Source organism: Natator depressus, chromosome 6 (genome assembly GCF_965152275.1).
Source record: "Natator depressus isolate rNatDep1 chromosome 6, rNatDep2.hap1, whole genome shotgun sequence".
Lineage (NCBI taxonomy): Eukaryota > Metazoa > Chordata > Testudines > Cheloniidae > Natator > Natator depressus.
Genome location: NC_134239.1, coordinates 83,836,252 through 83,860,804, shown reverse-complemented (window position 1 = coordinate 83,860,804; position 24,553 = coordinate 83,836,252). Strand labels below are relative to the sequence as shown.

The 24,553-nt window shown below is 41.6% G+C and overlaps 1 protein-coding gene across 5 annotated transcripts in view; it reads right to left on the bottom strand.

Moving 5' to 3' along the window:
* Positions 1-24,553, bottom strand: part of NPAS3 (neuronal PAS domain protein 3) — an 843,689-nt gene that overhangs the window by 585,518 nt on the left and 233,618 nt on the right. For 4 of the 5 annotated variants that reach the window (XM_074955835.1, XM_074955837.1, XM_074955838.1 and 1 more), the window contains 2 exons: positions 2,701-2,945; positions 2,538-2,588 (listed from right to left, as the gene is read on the bottom strand). In XM_074955835.1, coding sequence (XP_074811936.1) covers positions 2,538-2,588; positions 2,701-2,945 — 296 coding nt within the window. The remainder of the gene's footprint in view (positions 1-2,537; positions 2,589-2,700; positions 2,946-24,553) is intronic. The other variant, XM_074955836.1, reaches the window with a different exon arrangement.

Genomic DNA, 24,553 nt, shown 5'->3' with positions numbered 1-24,553 from the left:
TAATAGTGAACTTCCACTTAAAAAAAAGGATTACTTCTTCTAAAATTGCAGCAGTAGAGCCTCCAATTGGATGGAGACACAGCATTAAAATATTTCATTCTGCTTTTTTGTAGGCAGAAGAATGGGTGAACCTGATCAGAGTGCTTATATTTAAATATGTTCCTGTCTGACAGTGACCAGTGTTCAAATCTGTTTTGGAATAAAAAAAATGTGACACTGAAAAAGGACAGTGGATACTATGAAAACTTACACAAGATTTTTAAACCATGACCCAGAGACCTGCAGAAATCAGACATTCTGTACCACAGAAGAGCCAAAGTCCATTGCCAACTGTGTCCACATATCTATTCAGGGGACACCATCTTAGGGCCTAATCACATCAGCCACACTATCAGAGGCTCGTTCACCTGCACATCTACCAATGTGATATATGCCATCATGTGCCAGCAATGCCCCTCTGCCATGTACATTGGGCAAACTGGACAGTCTCTACGTAAAAGAATAAATGGACACAAATCAGACGTCAAGAATTATAACATTCAAAAACCAGTCAGAGAACACTTCAATCTCTTTGGTCACTCGATTACAGACCTAAAAGTGGCAATTCTTCAACAAAAAAACTTCAAAAACAGACTGCAGCGACAGACTGCTGAATTGGAATTAATTTGCAAATCGGATACAATTAACTTAGGCTTGAATAAAGACTGGGAGTGGATGGGTCATTACACAAAGTAAAACTATTTCCCCATGTTTATTCCCCCCGTTCCTCAGATGTTCTTGTCAACTGCTGGAAATGGCCCACCTTGATTATCACTACGAAAGGTCCCCTCCCCCCAGCTCTCCTGCTGGTAATAGCTCACCTTACCTGACCACTCTCGTTACAGTGTGTATGGTAACACCCATTGTTTCATGTTCTCCGTGTATATAAATCTCCCCACTGTATTTTCCACTGAATGCATCCGATGAAGTGAGCTGTAGCTCATGAAAGCTTATGCTCAAATAAATCTGCTAGTCTCTAAAGTGCCACAAGTCCCCCTTTTCTTTTTGAGGATACAGACTAACACGGCTGCTACTCTGAAACCTGTAATAGCACTGTATTCTGTATCACTGGAGAGAGAGCCTGTAACACCATTGTATAGGGCTGCGTGTGTTATTTCAACAGGTAGATTACAGATGCAACAGACAACAATAACCCACTTACTTTACATCGCTATCGTAACAGCCTTACTGTATTTAGCAGCTATCCCAGTGCATGAGAACACATCCTCTCATTCTGAAAAGTATGAGAGTAACACTTGCATATTTTTGATATCAAAAGCATGATGATAACTAGTCATATTCTTATACTTTGAATGATGTTTTTTCCATTCTTTCAGGAAAAATATTACATGGCAGATGGTATAAATTGACATATATGAATAGGGACAAACATGTATGATCCCTAGATCATTAGTCTCAAAGTACGTTGTTTTTTGCCCTCCCTGTCTACCTCCTTCCAGTCTAAAATTATGACATTTTTCATTTAATATTCTTTCTTCTAGCAAGAAGGGCATCTGAAAGCTGCCTACATAGCCAATACTAATACCAATGTACAGCCAGCTGTCAAGTGCTGACCTACAAAGTCAGAGATTCCTATCTGTCCCTTAGAGGTGGGCATTTCTGATGCCTCCAACGAGATACAGCCTTATACCATATAGTCCAGTCCAGTGTTTCAAGTGTATAACTAACAACAACAGGTAGAAAACGAAGGGTTGATGATATTGTGCTCAATCTAAAATGTAAAAATGAATGGCCAAAATAAAACAGAATGAAATTCTGTTCTGCCAAAGGCAGACCAGAGATCTGACAACCACATTTTTAAAGGCTTTCAGTATCTCTAACTTCATTAAAAATTGTTACATTAATTATAACAGAAAGGGAGATCACACTTATCTGCCTGAGAAAAGGTAGGATTTAAAGATGACACTAAAAATGTCAGTCTTAAAAGATTATATTCATCACCCGAAATACTGTACAAGACCGATTTTCATATATGGGTTCTAAAATAAGGCTAACAGCCCCTGGGCTTGGGTGCTCCAATGGGTACACAAGTCAGAAATACCCATTTTATTTATTTAACGGCTCATTTGAACACACAGTTTAGATGCTCACATTTGAAACTAGGTCCATTTTGGCTAAATTTCTAACTACGTTAGCTCAGAGGTCAAAATATTTTATGACTATAACAGTAAGAAAATAAATGAAATTCAGGTCTTCATTTGGTTACTGACAAAATTTGAAGTGCTTGAATTTACTGTTAACCTGAATTCAGTTTTTAATATACCATACAATAAATGACCCCAAGCCAAGAAATGTTACCATGCTCCACCCAAAATCATCTTTTTGTACAGTATGAAAATAAAAAAAACACAATAACTGCAAATCACTTTACAACAAATCATTTAATCTCCATCTCCCAGAAACCTTACTGCTATCATAGTTATACTGACAAGTTTGTTTTAAAATAAAATATAAATAGAATAAGAGGTTTATTTCACCTTCACATGGTGTCTTTCTCATGCAGACCTCAGATTTCCACATTTGTATCCCTTTAAAGGATTTGATATGCAGGGAAAGAAGAAAGGATGATGGTAAAAATTTCAATTTAGATATTACTACAGGCTGCCACAATCCATACTAAACAATATGCTATTTTCATACCTTTTACTGATGTGTTGGGTGGAGGTCCTTCCATTCTCAAGTTCCATGGAGGATCCCCCTGATTAGCAAAGTCCCTCATTTTCAGATAGCTAATTGTAAGTCGGATGATGGATGCCTTGTCAAGCTGACTTGTAATGGCTGCAGGGAGTGGCAACAACTTTGCCAACTCGTAGAATTCAAAATTTTCCTTTCCCCGGCGAGAGCGAGCAGCATCTCGGGACTTTTCCTTTCGCAAGGCTTGTAAACTGAAACAAAACAACAAAGGAGGACATTCATCAGTATTAGTGTTCTGTCACATTTAACCCACTTGCTTTCAATGATGAGTTCCTATACAAATTACCAACATTTTCCAAATGCTGACATGTACAGATATGCAATTTTCAGGATAGACTTCAACAATACTGTACTCTTTAAATATTTGAATGCTAATGATGGTGTTTACCTTTCAGTAGTAGCAAGCAAGTTAAGTAATCATTCTTAATTCAGTTCTGTCATCCTTTAAGCCTGACCGCCCTGACCACCAACCAGTCTCACCCATTCACAGGGCGGCTGGATTTGCCAGGGGTTTCCCTGGATGGATTAAAAGGGCTCCTTATCTATCCTGGACCAATAAGAGCCCAGCTTTGTGTCAAGCTCTACCAAAGGTCATATCTCTGGCTCTAAGAAGCCCTCTTATTAAGCCTCATTATGAGAAACTGGGGAAAGAGCAAAAGGCCACTCACATTATCCTCCCGCCATCCATGTGCTTTGGGAGATGTCTTAGCCAAGCAGTTGTCCCTTATCCTTGGGATATTTGTATTGCCATTTAATTGCTTACTGTATGTTATTGTTATGTTGACTAGCCACTGCATTTTCTTTTTGTTCAGATGAATCCTATTTAGGTTTCCACTAGCTCAAGTTTGTTATGTTGCAACTTTGGTGCGGACATGGTCTTTGCAGAAGATAAATTTATTCAGCAGCTCTGGCCGGCACAGTAGGAAAGAAGGGGTATCTATCTCCCATAAATGTGGGATTCAACGTAGAGGCAGAGGAAGAACAACATGAATGGGTGGGTGTGGAGGAATAGAAGGGGGAGAGATCACCCTAACTTCTTCTCTTCAGTCCAATCATGGGCACTGCAGTGGCTGCTCCTGCACCTCCAGGTCCTGCTCTTGCCTCTGCCCCCCATGTGATTATACAGTTGCTACCTCCCGATTGGTGTAGGTGTGCCCTGTCCCCACACACTGCTGGAGAAGTGCCTGCCCAGAACCTGATTATCTCTCAACTCCCAAACCATCAGCCAATGAGGAGGCAGTAACTAGAACTCGGTGGTATAAGGTGGTGTCAGAGGGGAAGTACAGCTGAGCTGGGACCAAAGCATGGATATGGAGGCAGAAACATAGCTCAGTCCCCACAATGTTTACTTTGCGCCCCTCTGCCCCACCAGTTCCACTGCCCCTGGTTCAATATGCAGCTCTGACGAAGAGACCCACTGGCAGAGACTGCCTGGAGCCTCTCAGTAGTGGCTCTAACCATCTCTATGGAGGTGGAACATGGCTTGTGGTACATGCCTGGGTAAGCCGAATAGTATTTCTGCATAAGTACCTAGACTTTGGTTATGACCTTGGTGTCTGCCATTCAGTACCACGTGTGGCTTATGCTTGGGCTGAGCAGTTACAACTCCCCTTTACTGGAAAGACTATGTTCATTGCCTTCCTTCATTTGTTTACATTCTTGTTTGTTTAATAAAGATATGGCTATTTCTTTCTATTTCCAAACTAATTTGAATCTTTGGGCTTGGCTAAACTTACATTATATAGCGCTCTAACTTCCTGGCTCAGGGGTGAGAAAAATCACCCCCCTGAGCGCAGCAAGTCAGAGTGCTTTAAAGCGCTAGTGTAAACAGGCTCCCAGCGCTCGGAGCTAATCCCCTCGTGGAGGTGGATTACCGGGAGCTCTGGGAAAGCTCTTTCCCAGGGCTCGCAAACGAGCGCACTTCAAAGCACTGCCGCTGGAGCGCACCCATGACGGTGCTTTGAAGTTTCCAGTGTAGCCATTCCCTTTGAGAAGATTACTGGCCCAATGGATGGGGTTGGGGAGGGAAGCTGCAGAAGTGATATATCTTGATTTAAGTAAGGTTTTTACCACAGTCCCACATGACATTCTCATAAGTAAACAAGGGAAATGTGGTCTAAATGTAATTACTATAAGGTGGGTTCATAACCACTTAAACACTGTACACAAAGAGTAGTTATCAATGATTTATTGTCAAACTGGAAGGACACATCTATTGGGGAACCGAAAGGATCTGTCTTGGGTCCAGTATTATTTATAACATTTTTATTAATGACCTGGAAAGTGGAATGGAGAATATGCTTATAAAATTTGTGGCACTGGAAGGAGTTGCAAGCCCTTTGGAGGACAGGGTTAGAATTCAAAATGACCTCGATAAACTGGAGAATTGGTCTGAAATCAAAAAGATGAAATTCAATAAAGACAAGTGCAAAATACTTCACTTAGGAAAGCAAACTCAACTGCACAAATAAAAAATGGGGAATAACTGGCTAGGTGGTCATTCTGGATCTGGGGGTTACAGCGGATCACAAATTGAATATGAGGTCAGCAATATGATGCAGTGGCAACAAAGGTTAATATTTGGGGGTGTTTTAACAACAGCATCATATGTAAGATACAGGAGGTAATTGTCCCCACTGTGCTTCGTACTGGTGAGGCCTCAGCAGGAGTACTGTGTCCAATTCTGGGCGCCACACTTCAGGAAACATGGACAAATTGGAGAGAGTCCAGAGGAGATCAACAAATATAATAAAAGATTTAGAAAACTTGACCTATGAGGAAAGGTTAAAAAAACTGTCCATGTTTAGTCTTGAGAAAGGAAGACTGAGTCTTCAAATATGCTAACAGTTGTTATAAAGAGGACAGTGACCAATTGTTCTCCATGTCCACTGAAGCATGGACAAGAAGTAATTGGCTCAATCTGCAGCAAAGGAGATTTAGGTTAAGTGTGAGGAACAACTTTCTAAATTGGATAGTTAAGTACTTGAATGTGCTTTCAAGGGTGTTTGTGGAATCCCCATAACTGAACATTTTTGAGAACAGGTTACACAAATAGCTACCAGGAATGGCCTAGATGTACATGGTCTTGCTTTGGCATGGCATATGGGATGTACCACCATTATTTTTCTCTCTCAGCCAAGAAGGAACCAAGCCCAACTAGTTTAACACAGCCTAGGGGCATACTCAAGCCCCAAGCCAAGTTTGAGAAGTCCAGTAGAGCTGTGAGCATGCTCAGACTTATTTTCAACAGCTGCACAACCTACTGTCAGTAGTGTCTAGTTTTAGTGAATCACATAGACAGGGTTTATTTTGTGAGCACAACTGAAGAGTCCCACTACCTCTTTTACCCAATGGCTTTTTTGGTGGAACCCCTGAATAATTGGTCATATCCAGTTGCTTTACCCTGCTAAGGCACCACGATGCAGACAGGAAGCTGAGGTTTTACTCTGACGTAGAGGAATCCTCAAGTGACATAAAGGTTCAGCTTACGCATTTTCTCACTTGATAGAGAGGAGGAGGAGAGGTGAGACTGGAGCAAGCAATACTCCAGGAGATACACTGAAGTGCTCCACCCTATGGACCTACTCAATTTGGCACAAATTAGAACAATCCTTAAACTCTAAATTATATCAAGAGCCATTACAGGTCCCAGCAGCTCCAGAATTAGAGGAGCAGAAGAGTTCCTTAGAGCACCCTTTCAATCACCTCCTTTCCCTCAGCTACTCTGAGGACTGAACCCATCATATTTAATATTTATATAATGTTCTGTACAGGACTGAGCACATTGCTGGCATTTAATAAATATTATTAATCATCCCCCTTTGCATATTTTCTTATGTATAGTAGTGACAACTAAAATGAGCACACATTTGGGGAAAAGATCTAGTATTTTTTAAAGCTAAATCTCTGGCACTGTGATTTCACAGAATGACATCAAAATACAAAAAGAAAAAGGTTTTCAATTGTCACCACTGGATCCACATATACTTTTTTTAAAATTATTATTATTATTACAGAGACCCATACGACAAAGTCAGAGTGGTACCCATGTGGTCAACTGTGTTGTACCCTTTCACCCTCTGCCCACTAATCCATTTCCACTGGGACTTTTTCTCACATTCCAAATATCTGACAAGCTTCAACAGTCAACATCTTGTTTTTAAAACAACATGCACGAGAATGTTTTCCTTCTTTCCCTCCGGTGGGGCATTTCTTCTGAAATTTTACTTGTTTAAAGTGTAGGGCGGGCAATATTTTGTTCAGTATTTTAACCACCCAGGGGTTGAAGTGGGAGCTTTCTATTCAGGAAAAACAGGTTATTCAACAGTAACTGTTGCTCTTGGAGATTCACCTCTCTGGGATATGGTGCCTCTGTCAAGTTGCAGGGTGATATCATTGTCCTACTGTATATAAGGGACAGTATCCCCCAACCACTTCAGGTCCTCCTGCCTAACTGAAGAGTCCTGATATCAGATAGAACTCCAAGGCACAGGGGAGGTAGGCAGGTAGCATGAATGCAGAGGCAACTCTTGAAGACAGAAGTTATTGGTAAGTAACACCTCTTTCTTCTTCGAGGGCCTTTGTGTATTTTAATTTGTGGGAGATTAGTTCCCTACCAGGATGGTAGGGGTTCAGATGGTAGGGAAAGGAGTTCTTAGCTAAATATGGACTGGCCCTCCTAAACTGGGCATTGGAGCATGATGGTAACATGATGGTAGTGTCTGGTGAAAGTGTGCATACAACTCTAAGTTGCTGCTTTGCATTCTCCTGGGGGAACCTGCCTAAGGCATACCATTGATGCTACAGTGGCTCTTTTGCAATGAGTCTCTAAACCAGCAGGTACTGGTTTCCTAGCTAAAATGTAGCAATATTCCATACATCTCCTAATTCAGTGATAAAGTCTCAGTTTAGTAATAGATTCTCCCCATATGTTACAAATAACTTACTGGATTTTCTAAATGTCTTTTCTAGGTAACAGAACACCCTCTTTACAGTGAAGTTATGGTGACAAGTTTCTCTTGGGTGGGGATAGGACATGGGGAAAAACCAAGGAAGGGAAACACATTGAGATAAGTGGAAATTTGAGACCACCTGGAAGCTGAGATTGGGCCTCACGGTGACTTTGTCCTTGTGGTTCACAGTATAAGGCACAGTGGCAATCAAAGCACTAAACTCACTGACCCTCCAACCAGATGTAATTGTTATGAGGAAGGCTATTTTTATTTCTAAATGTCGAGAGCAAGAGAGTCTTGTGCCAGAGGCTCACAAGAAGTGCCCATTAGCTTCATTAGAACAAGATTTGAGTTCCAGGAAGGCATCATTAGTGTATGGCTGTAATATTTCATACAAGCCATGCTTTGCAAGGTATCACATGAAAGGTCATGATTAGGGCCCTACTAAATTCATGGCCATGAAAAACGTGTCATGGACTGTGAAATCTGGTCTCCCACCGTGAAATGTGGTTTTCTGTGTGCTTTTACCCTATACTATGCTGATTTCACAGGGCAGTCCAGTGCTTCTCAAATTGGGGGTCCTGACCCAAAAGGGAGTCGCAGGAGGGGTCGCAAGGTTATTTTAGGGGGGTCATGGTATTGCCATCCTTACTTCTGTGCTGATTTCAGAGCTGGACAACCGGAGAGAGGTGGCTCTTGGTTGGGTGCCCAGCTCTGAAGGCAGTGCCCTGCCAGTAGCAACACAGAAGTAAGGGTGGCAATACTGTATGGGGAGACTTTGGCAAACCAGTGAAGTGCCTGAAACCACTATGGCTTATTGCTAAAAGCAGTCAAGTCAGCAGGCTGCAAACTGGCCATTCAGCAGTCTCAGTTTGACCAAGGCAGGAGGGGAGGGAGTTTTGGGTGCCACAGAAAGGGCAGCTTGACCCTGTGTCTTTCCTGATAAGAATTGTGTTGAAGTTGCTGATACATTCATTTTAGAAGAGTAGAATGTGCCCCAGGAATGTCTACTGGGGTCTCAAGGCTGCAAATTCTAGAAAAACCCACACCTGGTTAATCAATAATCAGAAGGAGCCTCTTGCTTGCCCATTGGAACTGCTTGCTTAACAACTTTTCTTTAAGGGACACGTCATTCTATTACTAATGCGTAAATAAGAGGGAAAAGTTTGAGGTAGGGGGACTCTTCAGGACTGGACTCTAACTCTGGATGCATCTTGTGTTCCCCACCTGCAGACGGGCTGCTGCTGTGCCGCTCGAGAGACACGCTCAGCTTCGGTAATTATCGAGGGTTGGGGGTGTTTTACTAACCTGTTGCAGACGTGTGTAAGTGCTTGAGAGTAAGTAAAGTTTAGCTTTAAGTGAAAGTGCTCTTGTGTTGTCCTGTTTGTGCCAGCCATCTATCAGTCAGACGCCCATGTCTCCCCTGATTTACTTCCTGACACCACCTTGCAGAGAGTAAAAGTTACCAAGAGCTTTGGGGTGAAAGAACCCCAGGTAACAATAACATATCATGCCATCCTTATTTCTGCCCTGCTGCTGGTGGCTCTGCCTTCAAAGATGGGCTCCGAGCCAGCAGCCACCGCTCTCCAGCTGCTCAGCTGTGAAGGCAGCGCCGCAACCAGCAGCAGTGCAGAAGTAAGGGTAGCAGTGATGCAACCCTCCCCCACACACAACTCCTTTTTGGGTCAGGACCCCTACAATTACAACACCATCAGATTTCAAAAGCTGAAATCATGAAATTTACAATTTTTAAAATCCTATGTTCATGAAATTGACCAAAGTGGACCTGAATTTGGTAGCACCCTAGTCATGATCTGCTGAAACTCATTGTTCTATCAAAATATGTGCATCATCGTTGTATATGGAATTATGATATTCTGCCAAGAGAACCTTCTAAGAGCCATTCCTCTGGCCACTTTTCTTGCACTGGTGTCCAAGGCCTCCTATGCTGTTCTTAGAGAGTACTTAGCGAGCATACAACCCTTGGTGCCAAAGGCCATGGCTGCTTCCTTCCGCTCCTCAGGCAAGGAATCTAAGATGGGGCTCATGGCATCCAACAGGGCATAACTGAAACAGGACATGGCAGCTTGATATTGGCCATCTGAAGGCCTAATGAGCCAGACGAGTAGGCTCTGATCCCATAATCATCCAAGTTACACCCTTTCCTGTCAGAAGGGGCAGAGTAAGATGTCTTGTTGTACTTAATTTTTTATTGTGCTGCAGATACCACCATGAAGCTTACTGAACGATTGGTGGCCGTGCTGAGGTCTGTGCCAGAGCTAGTCTCACAGCCTCCAGCAAGGCTTTCATTAAGTCCTGTATGTACCCTCCCATGACAAGCTAAAGAGAGCCCAGCATGAGATTCTTTCATGATGTTTGGATCTGAGACAAGTGAAAAGGACAGAGGTCTCATGCTTGAAGTGTGGGTCTATCCTCATTCATCTCTGAAGGAGGCTGAAGGAATCCCAACGCATTTCTAGATCAAGACCAAAGACATCGATACAGGCATAGAGTCAAACAATGCAAATGCACGCAATGGGGAAGCTAGCCGCCTCAATGGTGGACCCCGACTCAGGCACGGAGAGAGTGAAATTAACAGGATCCAAACTTGTAAAGAATCCCAGTCTGTCAGTGCCAAGATATCAGCTTCAACGGCGGGTAGAGAAAGGGTGAGAGTGTTGTCATGGGTCAGAGGGATGGCACTTCCTGTTTTTCTTAAGTTTATGCCCATCTTATGAGGAGATGTGTTGCTGCTTCTTTTTTTCCCTTTTATCATGACAGGCATCTTCACTGATCAGTAAAACCAAGACAGAAGTGCTGGCAGCAGAGGACAGATTTGGAGTTGGTGCCAAAGGTAACAATACTCAATAAGAAGTAGATGCTGATGTGGGAGCTTCCTGCATTATCACCAAGGCTATTGAGGGCTTAGCAGGCTGTGTCAGTTTGGTCTTCAGTGCCACTTTTGACTTAATTGCTGTTGGTATTGTCAGGTGGTGCTGGGCAAGAGATTATCTCTTACTATAAGGCTGAAGAGATTCTGGTCTCAAGCCAGTGACAGAAGGCAGTGTTGAGGCCAGAACAGCAAAATGTGTCTTGCATCAGAGGACCTAGGCGGGGAGGTTGGTCTCAATACCTTCAACCAGCCCGTTGGAGTATCAGGCTGTAGGCACTGAGAAGCCAGATGAGCCTGGAGCCTAACGTGCAGGGAGTGAAGTTATAGCAAACCATACATAGAGTTACTGAGTGGGTCTTGCCAGACACAGAAGACACCAGACACAGGCATCAGTCTGCTGTACAACAGATGGACTGGAAGCACACCTCTTGAAGCCCTTATGGGACTCAGGATCCTCAGCATAAAAATGCACCTAGGCAAGGGCTATGTATGCTATACTATCCTACATACACTATACAAACTAACTACAAGAAAATAACAATAATAAGATAGACTAAGGGAAGATCTAGTTTGAGGACACTAACTGTATGTCTACACTGCAACATAAGACCAGGGTTTGAATTCAGGCTCAAGCCTAACCCCTTTTCCATCTAAACACAAATCACACTAACCCAGGGTTCACATGAACTCAGGCCCCAAGACCTCATGGGAGGGGAAGGTCTGAGCCTCAGTCAAGCCAGGACCCAGGGTTCAAGTCCTATTGCTTTGCTGTGTAGACACAACCACACTGGACTTGTGCTCTGGGATTCTGCCAAAAGTATTTCACAATCCCACAGGCCGACTTTCTTTGTCCTCAGGACAATCAAGTTTTCCCACACTGCACCACCAACAAGGGGCGACAGTGGCCACAAATCTGGGATATGGGTGGTTAGATTTGGATCCACATAATGCAGTGTAGATGCTGGAGCCCCAGGTTGGTGCCAGGGTTCAACAATTTCTGGGGTTACAAATGAGTGTAGATGGTCAAGCCCTAGGTTAACAAAACCAGAGTCTGCTATACCGAGTTCTACTAACCCCAGGCTTACGTTACAATGTACACAAACCCTATAGTGAATTCCATTCACTTTCTGCTAATGGTTGGTGTTTATGGAAGAGTGCACTCACTTATACAGAGTAGGGTGATAACATCACACTCAGGCGAAGTCTTTCATGGACCTCCAAAGGGGTTTCAACATGGGCAGCCAGTGAACCAGCCGTTGGAGAAGGCTAGAACCCAGTCCCTCCCCTTCTGCCCGAGGCGCTACCCCTTACCCTTCCTTTCTGCCCCCCCTTCCCTGCAGGAGCACACGCCTGTGTGGCCCCGCCACCCCCCGGGCCACCCGAGTGCCCTCAGCCCTGGAGCTCCAGGCAGCCAGTCAGAATGGCCACAGAGCCCCCAGCTCCAGGCAGGCCTCCAACCCCAATCCCAGCCCCAGAGCACCAGGCGGCACGGTCCCAGAGCCCTGAGCGCCGGGCGGGCAGCACAGCCCTGGCACCAGTGCCAGCCACCCAAGTCCTGGCAGCATGCCAGCCTGCCCCAGCCCCAAACCCAGCCAGTCTGAGCTACAGAAGAGCATGCCGGGAACCTGGAAGGAACTGCAGGAAGGGGCCTAGAGGTGGAGCATGGGTGGGGCCACGCCAGGCTATTTGGGGAGGCACAGGCTCCCCCAGCCTATGATACCCACCACCTATGGTTTTCAAGATAGCTCCTCAACTTGATATCAGAGGCACCATATCCCACAAGTGGGAATAGACAGAGGCTCTTGAAGAAAAAAGGGGAGGTACCCAGCTGCTAGCCCTAGTTGATTCTGACAAATTATGTCATAAAACACGTTATGTCTACAAGAGCAAAACTATTTTAGGTAATTTAAAGGTTTCTAAGATGTATTATTTATAATCTTCCTTTCCTTTTCTGGCCTGCGCAGCAGAACTGATGGTGAGTCTGGTTTTACAGGTGGAGGACCACAGTAGATCATCTTTAAAATGTTATTGGGGTACTATGTACATTTCTACAGCAGAAAATCTATAAAGCATGGCAGATGAAGAATACATGATATTGTGTTGTAGCATCAAAGTTTTATTTATACTTGTTTGGGATATCCTGAATAACTCACTCATGACTTCAGTATTCTTGCGCTCATTCCAGTCTTACACTGATACACTCTTTCAATCCCATCCAACATGTATTCTATGCATCTTTTACATGTATAGGCACATGAACATAAACATGCACAGTAGACAGCGATCTGTCTCTTTCAAAGCTACATACTCACATAATCTTCATTTTTCCAGACTACCATGGCATTTTTTTTAAAGTTACAAAGAAAACATATATGCTGACCTACATTAATAATTCCTTAGATTATTAATTGTCTGTTTACTTTCTGCATTTGTCTCGGTTTGAACAAGATAATCCATGAAGTCAGTTTCAGTTTCAATTTTTAGTGCTGCAAGCCTGTGTTTGAAACAGAACTGGAGAATGTTCATATTTACACACAACTGCTCCTATTTGTATTTTGAAAATACAATCTTGGAGCCATTGTTATTTGTCTCTGGTTTCATATGGGTGTGCTTGTTTTTGTTTTTGTGTTTTAATTTGGATAAATTTTTACCTTGTCCCTTTAAACCCAATTCTCAATACAATTCAAGAATCCCCTCAGTGAGATTCTTTTGAAATGTCAGTTTTCACAACTCTGACCCTGCATAATTACACCAGCACTACAGGTCCCATGGTCTTTTAAAGTGACAGCACTGAATTTGTAATAAATAGTGATTGGTTTGGCGGGCTACAGCAATAAAATAAAGCTCTAGGGACAGAAAGGTTGTTGAAACTATGATCTAATGCCTGAAGCCAATGGCAATGACATTGTGTGTACTTTAGTTTATTGCCCATTTTCATTAACTAGTACCAAAAAATGTAGCAAATTCTCACAAGGTGTGCAAATTAGTTTTTAGAGTAGCAACCGTGTTACTCTGTATTCGCAAAAAGAAAAGGAGTACTTGTGGCACCTTAGAGACGAACAAATTTATTTGAGCATAAGCTTTTGTGAGCTACAGCTCACTTCATCGGATGCATTCAGTGGAAATTAGTTTTTATAATGCTACTGAAATCCTGCACTTTCACTAGTGGTGCTGGAACAGTTAATAGTGGGGATGCTGAAACTTTTTACCTCATGTGCCCCCTCATGCCCCTGTCCGTGCTCCCTCAATAGCCCAGAGCTGGGGCAGGAGCAGGGCCGTGTTTCCGGGAGGGGGCTGACCTGGCCAGCGGTAAGGGGGCCAAGGCTGGGGCCACAGCGGGGGGCGGGGGCAGGCATGGGGCCAGGAGCGGAGCCCTGGGCACGGGCTGGCAGCTGGGACCCGCATGCAGAGCCGAAATGGAGCCCCAGCCATGGGAGCCAGCAGCCGGGACCCTTGGAGCAGAGCCCTGGGAGCTGGGGGCCGGGAGCAGGGCCCCAGGAGTGGAGCCCTGGGAACTGGGGGCTGGGAGCAGAGCCAGTGTTGGAGCAGAGTTGGAGCATGGGGCTGGCGGCCGGGACCCCGCATAAAACCTGTGGGTGCTGCAGCACCCCTCGTTCCCGTGTCTATGGTTTTCACAAGAAGGCCTGCAAACACTGCAAGACCCCAGAATTCTTTGCAGCACCGTACAGTGACAGCAGTGATCATCATCATACACACAAATTCAACTAGTGAATTTCTTAAGCCTCTAATAGAAATAAGGATTTCATTTAGTAGCGGCAAAATCAGATACAGTACAATAATACTTAATACCTAATAATGTCTAGCCATTTTATATGTAATCATTAAATACAGATAATTAAAACATTTCTATAATCCTTTTCATCCAAAAATCTCCAAGTGCACGATAAACATTCTTCAGTTAAGCCTCAAAGCACCTTTGTCATCAGATGGATATTATATCTACTTTACAAAAGGGGAATCTAAAACACACAAAAGTTATGTGAGTTGTGCAAGATCACATGGTGAGTTATTGGCAGATAATGGTTTAGAGCCCAGGAGTCCTAACTCCCAGCCCTATGCACTAACTCTAACCACTAAATAACACAGACTTTCAATTTTCTGCATTTTTTTCTGTACATTTTCTAGTGTAGCCAAGATAACACCTCTACTTGTTAAACAGGTAACTAGGTTAGAAGTAGTATGATGTATGGAAATACAGTGCACTCCTTTTAGAAGAGTCACATCCGCCCTGGATATTTTGATTCTTAGAAGTGGTTGATTCTTATAAGCAGAGTATTTTAGTTAGTATAGGAATGATTTTGTCCCAGCAGTTTTGATCACTATATGCGGTTGATTCTTATAAATGGAGTGCACTGTAAATACAGACTGCTACTTAAACAACTTACTAAATGTACGGTAGTACTAAATGCGTTAAATTATACATGGTAAATACTACAAATACACTTTCTTGCCTTGTATTCAACTTACTATCACTAACCTACAGTGTGCCACATAACTGTATTACTCTTTTTTAGTTAAACCTATGCAACTGAATACATAGATGGGTCAATTTTAGCTGATTTGAGAGAGAGAGAGAGAGAGAGAGAGAGAGAGAGTTTTCAAACATTCTGACCTAACATAGCACTCTCTCATCATTCCCTCTTTTAGCCATATTTCCGACTGGGATAATTTTGGCTGTTGCGTTCAGGGAGACAAAGACAACCAAGGTGGGGGTTAAAGCTGGTTCACATCAGTAGGTGAGCACAGCAGCTGACTATTAATATTTGAGTGAGGTATCATAATAATCTGCTGTCTATGACCACCAATGCTACGGCATATAAATGTCCCCCTCTCAAACGTCATTGATGATCCTGGTGCATCAGTGACCTGTGACAAATTAATTAAACTAGAAGACAGAAACTGGAACAGCACTGGTGGAGGTCCATCAATGAATCCAACTGTCTGCAACAGAGGATTTCTTATGCTTTTATGCCACTATTATTGTCTCTAAACTTTTTGGCCACTACGTTGACACAGTGGCTTCTGAAAGGATATATTCAGTGCAGCCCAATACCTGATTAATGCAACAATTGGGGGAAATAAAATTGCATATAGGAAAAAGAAATGGGCTACAGACTGCGAAAAAAACATGGGGAAAACGTAACAGTCCATGAACTGGTCCCTTTCACATTTCAGATATTCTTATTGAACCTCCAAGGAAGCTGTCTGTGGGAGAAGAAGTGGTGACGACACACTTTTATTTCTCCCTCTGTGGCAGCACATATGGTCCCTGACCTTAGCAGGAGGTCAGTTAGCCATGGGGGAACAGCTACGACAACTGACCTTATAAATATTAGTTCTTCCAGTGTGGTGGACATCTATGGTTACATATGTCCATAGGTATGGGCAAAGATCTGCCTTTTCCCCTTAAACTTGTGTCAAGAATCCTACCCACCCGGCCCCAAGAAACAAGAGTGGGAAAAAGTAATCTTGTGGTCAAAGCATAATACTGGGAGTTAAGAGACACTCACTCTCTTTTTGGATTTGCAAGATTTGTGTGCGTGCTTGGTAAATCACTTAAGCAGTCACTGTTTCAGTTTCCTCATTTGTAAATAATAATTTACAAATAGCACTCTCTCATGGGAATAATAATTAAGGCTAAGATTTTGTCACAGATATTTTTAGCAAAAGTCACGGACAGGTCCCGGGCAACAAAGAAAAATTCATGGAAGCCTGTGACCTGCCCTTGACTTTTACTAAACATATCAGTGAGAAAAATAGGGAGTTGCAGAGTCCCCACGCCACCCGCGGCCGCTGCAGGGACTCTGGCTCAGAGTTCGGGGGGAGGAACTCGGAGCTCCGGGGACCCTGCCACTTGCGGGGGCTCAGCACTCGCAGGGGGGCCCCCACTGCCTGCAGCTCCTGGCCACTGCGGGCTGAAGTCACGGAGGACTCTGGAAGTCATGGATTCCATGACTTCCGTGATCTCCATGACAAAGTCATAGACTTAATAATACTTATAAACTTGTTAATTAATCATCTTGAGATCCTTGAAGGGAAAGTGCTACATATGCACAAAATAATAATTATTATTATTAAGAAAAATTTATTGAACATCAGAAGACACAAAGGTGGTTGTGAGTCACCCTGGTTATTCACCGTAACCTTATTTTTAGTGCACTTCAGGCAATTACCATGATCACAGGTACCAAATGGATGCTATAATCAGAACTGCTTGACCATACAACTTCAACAAGACCTTGGATGGTGGGCACAGAACCACCATATGGTCATGTGATCTGAGGGAAAAGGTTCCAGGACCACCACACATTTGTGAGCATTGTAAAGGCAGGCAGACAGGGACATTCAACTTGCACCGTTACTGAAGGTGGAAGGAGACAGCAATGCTGATGCTAAGATTTTCCATGTTTTCTGTTTTGTTTTTTTACATTATTCTACTGGCAGTTCTCAAGTACTTGTGAAATAATAGAGGTATTTTTTTTAGTATAACAGCTACAAGTGAACAGAGGAAAATGAAATAAAATATACTGTGGTCCTATAGCAGGGGTGGGCAAACTACGGCCCACAGGCCACATCTGGCACTCCAGCTGATTTAAACCGTCCCTCGAGCTTCTGCTGAGGTCTGGGGCTTACCCTGCTCCCACGCTCCATCCAGGGAGTGGGGTCGGAGGCCACTCCGCACGCGCCTGCCAAGGTTCCCGGAAGCAGCAGCACGTCCCCCCTCCGGCTCCTACATTTAGGGGCAGCAAGGGGGCTCCACACGCTGCCCCGCCCCAAGTGCCACCTCTGCAGCTCCCATTGGCCAGGAACTGCAGTGAATGGGAGCTGTGGGGGTGGCGCCTGTGGATGGGGCAGCATGCAGAGCCACCTGGCCACACCTCTGCATAGGGGCCGGAGGGGGGACATGCTGTTGCTTCCAGGAGCTGCTTGAGGTAAGTGCTGCTGGAGCCTGCACCTCTGACCCCCTTCTGTGCCCCAACCCCCTACCCCAGCCCACAGCCCCCTCCTGCATCCTGAACTCCTTATTTTTGGCCCTACCCCAGAGCCCACACCCCCAGCCAGAGCCCTCATCCCCTCCTGTACCCCAACCCCAATTTTGTGAGCATTCATGGCCCATCATACAATTTCCATACCTAGATGTGGCCATCTGGCCAAAAGGTTTGCCCATCTCTGTCCTATAGGATGTGAATCTTAATTCAAAATCAAAATCATGCCTGGTTTTGCAAAACTGTAACTTAAATACAAATAGCCTAACAAAATCAATACCTAAGCCATCCTAAAGCTTTGTTCATTTCCACCTTCTATACTGTTATCAATGGCTCCTTTGGATTGTGTTTATTATTCTGATTTAACGTCTGAATATATATATTTTCCCTTCTCAGCTTTTCTTTTATCCCTGTTGTTATTTTTCTTGGTAAAACTGCGTGTCACATTCACAGATACTTCCCTTGTTCTACAGGTGGTATCCCAACTCAGAATAAAACTAATGATGTTATTACATTGAAGAGAACAATATTTTTATATGAAGAGAAAAAAAACCCCAAAGGATTCAGAGAGGAGTAGGGTCAAATACCTTTTAAATTTTACTTTTTTTAAAAAAAAAAGTACATCTGAGAAGCCAGCTAAGCAGATTTTTATGGATTCCCCTAATTGTTTACTTAGGAGATCCTAGCATTGCACAGTTCTACTATTTATCAATTAATCTGGCATGCAGCCTCAAAGGAGGAAGACAAACCTGTATTAAAAATTCAACCATCAAAAATTCAAAGGACTCCAGGATTTTAATTCATGAACCTTTGAACATCCTCAATACTTGGTCAGATCTCTGGTCATAGTTAGCAGTGGAATCTATAGTTACTATAATATCTACACTTGCTCTGACATGTGCCGCATGAGAAGACTTTCGGGTGAAAGTGCAACATATAATCCACTGAGCCACAATGCCTTTCCAAACAGTTCTTCTCATCAGACAAGATATATCTGACATCAGACTAAGTTCAAAGTCAATCAAATCAAGCCCTGTGCATGAACAAACACTTTTCAGGGGCATTCATTTTTCCATGCCATAAATATCAGTGATCTTACAAGGCAAAAGTTAGCCAAAAATGTAAACAAAACTATTATCGGGCATTATCATTAATAGGACAGCCCACAAATTGAAGCCCTTTCATGCTACCCAAGAAAAAGTAATGACTGAAGCAACCTTTCTTTAATGTGTGAAGAAAGCTACACAGTATATGCTGGAAGTTAAAGCTGGAACCTTCAAGTTCAAGGTAAGAACTCTGCTGCTTAACTAATGCACTGCTCATAGCTGTCATCATTAATTTATGTTAGCCTCTGTAAACATCAAGAGTATAATAGGCCAATTTCACAACTAAATATAGATGCACATTTTGCCTTTATATAAATGGCAGATTGCTGCTGTAGATCATCACTGCAGCAACACGTCAGTAAAGATGCACTGTTTGATGGTCTGATGCTCACACAATATATAAAACCAGTTGTAATGGTTGTTTGGAAGCAAAGTGTAACATAGCAGCAAAATTTCATTTGTTCCACAAACTCAGGATATATTAAGCTTGGCAGACAAAGACTGTTTGATGTGCTAAATCAGTTTGACCTTCATTTTTGCTTTATATTTCTCATTTAACACATGAAATGGCCATTTTTTTCTCTATACAAGAAAATATCATAGAACTGGAATACCATTAAAATGTCGCCTTTACTTATATGTAGCAAAAAATAAGTTTTAGGTATTTCAACAATTTTTGTAAATGAGATGTCATCGGTTGTTAAAAATAATGCACATATTAACCCAAGTTTTTGATAAATTACATCTAGGTTTTGTGTTTGTTTGACATCAAAATGTTACAGAAGTGGTTCAAGTAAATGCATAGTCTCTCCCTCAGTAAAGATGTTTGAATCTTATTAGATTAAGTGTTTTATCACCAATAAGAATCTTTGTTGCAATGCTTTAAATGACAGGCTTTACATTCAAAGTGAGTTATTTGAACAGTAATAATAGGAAGCTATCAGGTTTTTTAGGATGTCTAGCCAATGTCCTACACAATCTTTTAAACTTTTGTACACTTTAATTCAAACAGCAATTAAATATAACACCAAATCTTTTAATTGTACCATTCGGTTCAGACCTATATTCCACAACTGAATTGTAGTGTTGTGATCTTTTTTTGAACCATGCAATTGGCAGCATCAGGATAATAGAGAAACTGCAGTTTTATCAAGCAATTTTGCAGCACCAAACAAACAACACTTTACCTTGCAGCAACTTGTACATTTCACACCTTAAATTTCTATTTACCAAATCAGCTAATCACTTCACAATTGAACTTCTCAGAACAAAAAAATTATCAATTAAAGTGGTTGAAACTCCTGCAAATTATCATTTAGGAATGAAGTAATTGCTTTCATCAGGGCAGAAAAGCCCGCCAGAACAGAAATGTCACTTTAGATTAGTGTTCTCACTCCTGAAGCTATGGATGACACAGCTGATATAAGACTAAATGCCAAGACCAATCAATTGCTTTTGTGGCTCTGTTCTGAGCTGCTGTAAAAGGGGCCATTTTCTAGGATCTACTCTTCATTATAGTAAATGCTATCTCCTTGGTAACATAATTCCATTTCTCATAAATTCTGTCTGAGAGCATTGTCCTAACAATGGATGTTTGTGGAAAAGAATGCTGTTGGTTTAATGCACAGAATTAAGTGTGAATGGCTGTCAAAGTACTATAGTTTACTTGCTCTTAAACATAAATTGAAGCCTTCTACATTAAAAAAAGAATACTTAGGCGGAAATTAATGTTCTCAACAAGCATAATATATTGTATTTGGAGGTGTTGGGTTGCTGATTTAGAGTTGTGACTTTTTTTTGTATACATATGTTCTATCTATAATGGGCACACTGGTCTTTAACAGAGATCTGTCAGTTTACGAGAGAGTAAATAAACACTCCACTTATTTTCACAGCAGTGTAGTTTGGAAATGTGAAACTGCTGAAGAAAACACGGTCTCATTATCCTATGACATGCTATTTGTTAGCAGATTCATCTGTATATAGAAGCCTTCTTTGAACTGAGCCCTTACTGGAAAATATCTGTATTTCAATTTGTATTGTTCATCTTCCTAAAATACTAAAAATCTGAGTTATGGGCTCCAATTAAAAGGCTATCTGAGAAGCTAATTTGGTGGAACAGCAGCAATTTCCTGCACTGATCTCTTCGTGACTGAAGTTTGGAAACAAATTTAGCATTACAAGTCTTAGTCCAAAACAGGATGAAAAGTATTTTCCTGTCAATGAGCATAGGCAATTCCAACTAACAATAACAAGAGCTATGTGCCAAGAGAATATACTGCTAAACATATAAAGAAGCCATTGATTCGGTGTTAAGAGGAAGACTGCAACTTTATTATAGTACTTTCTAGGAGCAACCAATGAAGTATCATAGGTATGCTGTTGCCAACTCTTGCAAATACAACATGTTTTGCCTCCTACTACTTCTACAGCTGATGTGGAAGAGCTCTACAATGAGGATTTGAAAGCTGAGTGCTCAAACCCTCATGATGAGCTGGGGCGGATGGCAGGGCAGAAAAAATATGAATATATCACAGCTAGCATAGGTACCCTGCCACCTGTGCAAGCTCCAAATATGTCAGAATTTGATTTAATAAAGTTATCTTTCCATAAACCAAGCTTCATTCTCAAAGATCTAACAGTAGCATTTATGGGACTGGATGCCTCAGTGCATTATTAATGCATTCTAGAGCCTTGCAGCTGTAGGTCACCAAGTCTGAATCCTGTTCAATTCATAAGGGACAAAATTCCTCTCCCTCCATCTGACGGAAATTTGGTAGCACCTTTATAAGATGAGTTCAGCAAGTCCTACATCATAAACTCACCACCATGCTCTACACTAGATGCAAGTTTTTTAGGGAAGGGAATGTCTCTTACCATGTGTTTGTACAGTGCCTAGCACTACGGGGTCCTGATCTCTGTTGAGTCCTCTAGTGAGAGCTCTTTTGAAAGGGGCTAGAATTGCCTTACTCACCATAAATTTGCAAGAGGTGGCAATACTATAACTGTCACACATACATTGGGGATGGTCAGCGGAGTTAAAAAAAAAATTAAAAGACCAAAAACTCCCAAGATTTAGTCTTTAAATAATCTCACGATTCTTAAGCCAAATTCATGATTTTGGGGTGATCTAAACTCATGATTTTTGAACTTTTAGAGCTGGAAATGATGTAGGTATTAGGACTTGAGAAGAAACTATAACAGATGTTGCACAGGGTAATGCTTTGACTGACCCCTCATCAGGAGACGATCTATAGTTCTGCCTTAGTCCAGTGCTAGCAGGAATTACATAGGCTAACTGTCCTTACCCACTTCACCCTACCTTCCCACTGAGAAAATTATGCTTTGGTTACACCTCCTGACCTCCCAGTGCATGTAGGAATGGATCACCTAAGGTTGCAGAGGCTTACAGCCAAGTTGGGGAGAGGGAAAGCATCCCCTACATACCAGAGCAAGCAGAAGGGTGCATGTGTGTCCCTTTATAGATTGGTAGTGAGCTGACTAAGCCTCTGACTACATATGTTACTTTGCATAGAGTCAGACATGTCCTATAGGGGTGGCTCTGATTACATATTACATATCAGATGGAAAGGGAAAAAACGGAGAACACTGAGATAAAATAGAACTAAATAGTGTAAGTGTTCAAAAATACTTGGAAACAAAATTTTAGAATACTAAGGAACAAATTAACAAATCAAGGCTCAACAAAATTTACAATATGTCCTTTCCCCCTGCTCCTACCCTCATCCTCATTTACTGTAAACATTTATATATAAGTATGTAACAGGGCTAGAAAGGTCAATACTAACAACTATCAATTCACTTTTGTGGTTAACATTTTCTGAAGAATATTGTTTACATTGGCATGTGTTGACCATATTATTGCATTATGGTAGTAGTATTACAGCTATGGTTGATGGAAATTCCATCTCTAATTTCAGTCCGATATAATTTTTTCAAGAAATAACTCTTAGGGCCAAAATTTTTCATGTTGGGTCTCAGCCCAGAAATGAATTTTTGGCCTGTGAAAAGTTTGATACAAATTCACAGAACCATTTTTGTTATCTCAACGTGAAAAATGTGTTTAAGGTATACACTACAGAGACTTATAGGACTTGATATTGTTATATTTTTAACAACAACTGTAGCTGTGCATAATTTTAAAAAAAAACATACTGTTTGCAAGAGGGGTCAGGAAGGAGGGTTCTCTCTCTCTGTACAGCATTTCACAATTGGCCAGGAGTATTATTGGACCACTGCCAGAGGCATAATACTGGAATCAGTATATCTATGGTCTCCTCCAGTATTTCAAATACTGCTGTATTTGACAAAAAGAAAAGGAGTACTTGTGGCACCTTAGAGACTAACGAATTTATCTGAGCATAAGCTTTCGTGAGCTACAGCTCACTTCATCGGATGTATTTGAGACATTAAGCATTTTTTCAGGCACTTTTTGAGTTCATCTACTGAAGATACAAGAATGGCTTTATTTTCAGACTTACTACGCATATAGTCAAAAATGAGGAATATGTGCTTTGTCTTGGCTGTTGACATTTAGGCCGGATCTTAAAAATCTATGTCTTTAGTGTAATTGCATATTCAAATCAGGTATTTTCACATGACATGTACCCAATTTATGCCCAGAACTGTGGTACATTCATTATTTTACAACTCACTGGAAATAGCAGACCAAGGACAGTTTCTAAATACAGTCTTCAGAGGTTGTTTGGCCAAAAAGAGTGTGGCATAAAACACAGTTAGTTTATACACAAAGACTACTCATGATATTGCAATTTTTTCTGATCAAAGTAACAATATTCCTAAATCTTTCCTTATGTCAGTTAGTATATGTCTATCAAACTTGTTTACAATATACACCACTATAATTGGTAACTCTATTAGGACAGTACCACCTTTATTGTTTTTTTCAATCAGACATAAATCTGATTCTCCATTAACAACACTTACCTTCATTAAAAACACCTAACTACAAAAACAGTAACAAAGTGGTCTCTATCTGTCAAACTACACAATCTTTGAAATTACTGTATTTAGTAAAAGAATAAAATTAACAAAATATTACCAAAAAGTAATCCTATTGCTCTTGGTTCTAATTGCCTTTAATTGATTCTGTACTTTGGTCATGAGACTTACATATTTGAAATTACTGAAACATATTTTTACAGAACTTTCTTTGTTAACAGTATAGCTATTCTTTTTTTAACCAAAACATTTATTTTAAAATGCATCCATCTGCCTGCACAGACTAAAAAAAATAATAAAACACACAAGTTATCACCAAAGTTATAAAATATAAACGAAATCCTCCAAACTAGGACTCAGATATCAACTTGTAGAGCTCACTCAAACCATTTTCCTAGAAAAGGCCAGAGTGATTTATAAGCCAACAACCACCAGGGAAAGCAAATTCCAGAGTTGAAGCCCCTTCCCTGAAAACTCCTTGCCTTTAGCTTCTTCCCTGCTAGCTCAAGCACATGTGTTGACATATTCATAGGCTTTAGGATCAGAAGGAATATTAGGGTCATATAGTGACAACCTTTCTGGATGACATTATGGTAGTAATATTACAGCTATGGTTGATGGAAATTCCATCTCTAATTTCAGTCCGATATAATTTTTTCAAGAAATAACTCTTAGGGCCAAAATTTTTCATGCTGGGTCTCAGCCCTGAAATGAATTTTTGGCCTGTGAAAAGTTTGATATAATGTCATATAATGTCACCCAGTAATTCCTGCATCAAGCCAAATAATTTGTGATTGAACTGGGAATTTCTTTTAGAGAGACATCCAATCTTAAATTGAAGATACCAAGAGCTAGAGA